Genomic DNA, 6,033 nt, shown 5'->3' on the forward strand with positions numbered 1-6,033 from the left:
CTACGGACCCCAGGCCGACGCGACTACCCAAGGATCAATTGAGGCCTCGCCATGGCAAGCGACCAACGATAAGACTGCCTCAACAACGCTACGGACTCTTAACGGACGCCTGCTGGGACCAACGAAAGAAACGGGTTAGGTTTCTCGCCTACCATGACATCTCGGCGACCAACAGATATTAACGACGCCGAGCATCGACATGGAGGCCCTTCGCGAAAGAAGAAACCTAATCCACAACGACGCCACTACCCTGATCAAGGACATAAAATCACGGATGAATACCGAGACACCATCAATCGGTGAGCTTATTTCGCTCAAGAAAAGCCTAATGACAAAACATGTGCTCCTAAAAAAGCTGGACAGCGAGATTGAAGTACTTCTCGACTTGGATGATTTAGAGAAAGAATATGAAGGCGCCTATGAATTCGAAGATCATATCCTGTTGACCAAATTTAGAATGGAGCGATTGTTTCCAGAATTGGAAAAGTATTCTACCGATGACATCGTTACAATAGCCCTGGAAAAGCAGGATGGTATCGTAAACGTCAATGAATTGGCTTTGGAAAACAGTCACCTTATGAACGAAAAGACCAATTTGACGACGCCTCTGAAAGAACTTCATCATCAGCCAGAAGTCAGGAAACAAGCTGTTTCCTTCAAGCAAGGGACTAGTTCAAAGAATAACCAAGTGGAGGCACCCGTTCCTGTTGCTCGCTCAGACGACTGCAACCGGCGATGAAATTTCTCGATTACCTGCAACAAAAAGGACGAATAATTTGATCAACGAGACGGCTGTGCAGGAACCTGCTGATCGATCTTGTGTACAAGTTTTTAGCGACAAGACGACGACATCAATGTGCAAGAATCGGCCTAATGAAACGCAGAAGCACAGCAGAGCTATCGAAGCCAAAGAAGAAACTCAGGCTCACCCATGGAGACGCCGGATAGATGTCGCCTTTGCTGCAGCAAAGGTTTGAAAAGAATTTTACTGGCCCAGGTAAAACGTGGAAATGTGAAGACACCGACTTTCAAACGAAGACCACAAAAACAGCGAAACGCCGGGGCCCCACTATGCACACAGGCAACTAACAGAAGTAAGGTTTCCCCAAAGCACCTGACCAACTGGCGTATGATTGAAATAACGAGAAAGGAAAGGTGTGCGATGAACATCCGGACGAAAGGACCCAACCGGCACAGTAGTTCCCCCAACACACGCCAGGCTGTCCGATGCGCATTCAGCAATATGCTTCCGCGGGAATCGCTACGTGGTTATCGAGGACGACCGACGCTCAAGACGCACCGCTTACGACGGTCTGATGCCACAGAGCGGCTGTGCCACCGACGCTGGAAACATAGGTGGAAACAGAAGTATGGACAGCTCCGGTGCAGCTGCCACGGACATTACATCGATTTGATTCATGGACTGATTAATGAACTTTAATGAGCTTTGCTGTTCGGTGCAACGAAGGGAGCGACGCTAAATGGCCACTGAAAACTCTAGTTTCAGCACCTCCCTGTGCTAATCGCGCGGCCGGAGGATGTTAAAAATATTAGAAGAGGAAGAGGTGGCTATTAGCAGCTGCTTTTAACTATCACCATCATTGAGAAGTTCCATCCGCCATTAAAAGGAATCACCCACGTCCCGCGGTCCCCGCCTTGGTTCTTCAACAAGCGCACCGGTTCGCACACCACATGTTTCCGTATGCACACGCTGTGCTCGAGTGAATGTGCGCGGCTGATTACACAGTGTACACCTGACCCCACTGTTCATCTCCGTGGTCGCTGTTATGTTTAGCTTCGCCTGCTCCGTGTCTCTCGCGCGTCTCGCCTGCCGCTTTTCCATTTGCGCTGAGTAATATAATAGTTGCGCGAAGCTTCTTTTTTTTTTCCTTACGCCTCCGCACGTCCGGCTCGGTTCCGCAGCTGTGTGGGCGCCTGACGACGGTTGCGAACGCCAGTCACGAAACGTTTACGTTGTTTATACGCCTGCTCATTTCCTTACATCTTTTTTTTTTACTCTTGGAGTCTGATACGCCGGCTCGAAGGTCCGCGAAGCTCGTATACTTGGGCCCTCTTCCGTGTGTCCCTAGAAAACTATAGAAGCGCCGGCAGGGCCTCTTTTCAAGACAGCTACGTGCATGAAGAGTGCTCGTACTTTCGTACCGATCACCATCATCATCACCACAAGCACCGTTACCACCGGCAGTGACTGTCAGCATCACCCATTTTAATAGGCTGTTCCAACGTAGCCTAACCTGATCCTAACCTTAACCCCACCTAAACCAACCTAACCATAACCTAACGTAATTATGACCCAGTATAACTGGAGCTTTCTAATATATCGTTTCACTGAGAACACCATGATGCTGTGCAATGACCTGCAAAAGACTATCCTCCTCCTCATCATCATCGTCCGCAGCCCACCGGTGTCCACTGCAGGACGGAGGCCAATCCCAATGCTTTCTAACCACTCTTTTCGCGGGATTTCCGAGCCCATTCAGTGCCCCCGAATTTCCGTATTTCCTCCCGGTTCTATGGAGTCTTTGGTCTTCCCCTAATTGGTTTACCATCCCCCGCTATCCGCTCCGTTAAGCGGATCGTCTATCCTTCGTTCCCATCACGTGACCTGCCCAGTCCCGTTTAGTGAGCATTAGTGAAATCAAAATTAGGCAACATTTTCGTGACATTGTGTGTGTCAGTGACACAGCTGTGCTCAGTGCCAAATATTCTGGAAACTGGCAAAACAGTCACCTACATGTTTGCACTTGTACTCTTCATAAAAATTTCACGACACGAGCCGCCTAAAACCGAGTTCGTGCAGGAACAATAGTTGTAAGCTCTGGAACTGTTTACAAGCACAGGATGGTAGATACGAGGAAAATGGGGACCTGTTTTGAAAACTAGGAATGCAAACGTTTTAATTTCAGCGCGCTCATGCGTTTTCTGAAACTTGTGGGGAGCGCTTCGGCGCCCCTCGCCACGAGCTCTCTCCTCGGGCCCTCTCCGCCGCCGGTCACCCACCGGCCACGCATGGCCTCCAAGATTCCCCCGGGCAGACTTTGCTGCCGCGGGACCTGGGGACGTCGGGCCCCGAGAGATGGCGCTGGCGGACACGACGGGCAGCGGACACCGAGGCGAAGGAGCGGGGGGGTGCTGAAGAACCGCGCGCGGGGACTCGAACTCGAGACAGTGTTTTTGGTGTGTCTGTGTGTGGCCGGACGGGTGACAGCGTGGAAGATGTGAGTAAAGAGTTCTTTCACGCAACCGCAGTGTGCCTCATTCCTTGGCATGCCGTAGAGAGCAGGCCCACATCTGGCGCCCGAACGTGGGGCTGATTTCAAGCCCACCAGTGGACATTTGCTCTCTGCGGCGGCCGGGAAGGGGCCCACTGCGGTTTGGGCCGGCATTCCTTTGTTCCGGAAAGGAAGCGCCATTTTGGGCACTAGGCTTCACGGACTTTTCCGCCGTATAGATGCATGTATGGTAAATCTGTTGGATGGCGGAGTTGTGGTTTCTTAGTTTAGTTTTCACGGTAGCTGCGAAAGCCTGAAGTTTTTTGCGTTCTTCGTTCTGTGTTTGTGTAACGGCTTAGGTGACTACATTACATCGTGGGTATATATACGTAGCGTCTTGTAGGCTTGTGGGAAGTTATGTAGCGCTTGAGAAGAAGTCGTTCGTGTATTCTGATGCGCGCCTATTGCAGTTTTTTTGTATTTTGATGTGTGTTTGCCTGAGTTTTCGTTTTATATTGTCTGGATGCCTCTGTTCCCGTTGTAGATTTCCGAATGTGGTTTGTTTGTCGCGTTGCGTAAGTAGCTAGCGCGGAGTGTTTTGTACCGGTGTGTGTGCAGTTTGGCGTTGTAGACATAGTTCGCTCGCGATGGCCCCGACCACAAGGAGTGAGACGGGACAAAAGGAGAGCCCGCAGGGCTCGGGGGAAGACGCGGCGGCGGACGCCGTTATGCGGGAGGCTGCTGAGCAGTCGCAGCCCGCAGATCTCGCCTCCATGATGAGGCAGATGACCGCGATGTTCGCGGAGATTACCCGAACGCTCGGTTCGGCGCCGGTGGCCCCCGCCGCGGCCCCAGTAGCGTCAGGTTCGCGGCCGCGCCTTAACGTTGAGGTCCCCTCATACTCCGGCTACGGTGACGCGAAATCGGTGTACGAGTTCCTTCAACAACTCGATTCCTACCGAACGGCGCTGGGCGCATCGGAGGAGGATGTGCTGAGGCAAGTCCTGCCCGTAGCACTGGTGGGAACCGCTGCGCGGTGGAGGCGCTGCCAGCCGGCGTTCACGTCGATGGCAGATTTCAAGGACCGATTCCGCGCGGAGTTCCTACCACCCGATTACGAACACCGTATGAGGGACGAGCTTGCACTTCGCACGCAGCACCCTGAGGAGAGCCTCCTCGAGTACGTGCGGGCGATGCATGAGCTCTACGAACGGGCCGACCCAGCGGCAGCCGACGCGGACAAAGTAGCGCGGGTGTGCAGGCAATGCCACCCGCGTTTTAGACCGCACTTGCGGGGTCGGAGTTTTCCTAACCTCGAGGCCCTCGCACAGGAAGCGCGCATAGTTCAGGCGGATCTGCTCGCCGAGCTGCGCTACAGGCTGCCGCCGAGGCCCGGAGAATCGCTCGAACCGGGTTGCGCTTGGTCAGGAGCGCCGGTGCCTAGCGCCCATCAGGCCGAAACAATGGCCGTGAGGCAAGAGACTGCAGTGGGGAACTCCGCCACCATCAGGGCGCTAGACCCGTACTCCTACGAGCAAAGGCGCCGTTCGGGGCTGGAAGACCGCCGATCGGCCCCTCGGCAAAACGCCGGCTTTCGAGGATAAGGGGAGCGAATGGCGGCCACCCAAACTCCTCTGAAAGAAACAACGCAGGCGTAGGAAGGGGGCAGCAGGACGAAATGGCCCATTTGTGCTGGTTTTGCCACAAGCCTGGCCACTTCTCCCGTCAATGCCCCGAGAAAATGCGTAGCACGCAGGGAAACTCGGATCGCCGGCGACGGTGAGGGACGGTGGCTCGTCGTCGCCGGCGGGAAGCGAGAAGAGGGGGCGCGAGTGAGCCCCCAGGGCACCCCGAAGCTGGCGTCGACGGGCAGCTGGCCCCCTCCGTATGCAGGGCGCAGGGAGACCCCCCTTCGTCTGCCCCATTCATGCGAGTGCAATTAGTCGGTCAGGAACTTTTTGCACTGGTCGACACGGGCTCGACGGTTTCTCTCATCGGAGACGAAATCTTCGAAGCCTGCCGGAAAAGAAGAATCCGGGTCAGGTCCGCTGGGACACCCTTGAGCCTAGCAGCAGGGTCAGCGAAAGCAGAGGGAGCCGTTAGACTTACGCTCACTTTGGAAGGCAAGAAGCGCAGGCAGCGTTTTGTTTACCTGCCTGGCTTGTCTACCTCGGTCATACTGGGGAGAGACTTCCTTTCAAAGGAGGGCATCGTGCTCGACATGGGGAGGAACGGCTACCAGTTCGGGCCGCTAACCCAGTTCTTTCCTTTCGCGAACACGCCGACGCCCGGTTTACGACCGCAGCCGGCAAGCAATCTCTACTGTGCCGCGGAGGGCCAGAGGGATGCGTCAGGAAAGATGAGTGCCGAGGTCGAGGCGATTGTCGCATCTTTTGCAGGATCCGACGATCAGCGTCGAATGTTGGCGGAAACATTGCTCCCCTTTTCGGATTGCTTTACCGAGAGACCTGGCTTGACAGATGTGCTAGAGCACGAGATAGACACGGGTGTTGCTCGGCCATTCCGGTTCAATCCGAGGCCGATAAGTATCTTGCGCGGCGCGACCAACATGTTGTTTATTTAAAAAAAAAAAAACCAGGTCTAAATTATGCTCTAAACACGCATCAAAGCGTAAATACTTAACAAAACTGCGACAATACTAACGCATGCCATGAATGCGAAATGTTTGCGCGAAACGCAGTTCGTTTACTCCACCCATATGCGGGGTCTCGCGCGGCGGCAGGAACGCGAGCGTTTGTCGCGCGCGGCGTTTTCGCGTGGGAAAAACGCTCCATGCGGT

General features: G+C 54.2%; 1 protein-coding gene across 1 annotated transcript; it reads left to right on the forward strand.

The window, feature by feature from the left end:
- The first annotated feature begins 3,828 nt into the window (after positions 1-3,828).
- LOC144142956 (uncharacterized) lies at positions 3,829-4,837 on the forward strand. Its single transcript, XM_077674784.1, has one exon. It carries the CDS (start codon positions 3,881-3,883, stop codon positions 4,835-4,837), a length of 957 nt encoding a protein of 318 aa, XP_077530910.1. The 5' UTR covers positions 3,829-3,880.
- Positions 4,838-6,033: the final 1,196 nt, after the last annotated feature.

The sequence above is a fragment of the Haemaphysalis longicornis genome, unplaced genomic scaffold (assembly GCF_048455015.1).
Source record: "Haemaphysalis longicornis isolate Haplotype H1 unplaced genomic scaffold, Haemaphysalis longicornis Haplotype H1 scaffold_6, whole genome shotgun sequence".
In the NCBI taxonomy this organism is placed as follows: domain Eukaryota; kingdom Metazoa; phylum Arthropoda; class Arachnida; order Ixodida; family Ixodidae; genus Haemaphysalis; species Haemaphysalis longicornis.

What these genes read in the sequence shown, in the direction of transcription:
- LOC144142956 (XM_077674784.1), top strand. Translation starts at nt 3,881, where the DNA reads ATGGCCCCGACCACAAGGAGTGAGACGGGACAAAAGGAGAGCCCGCAG.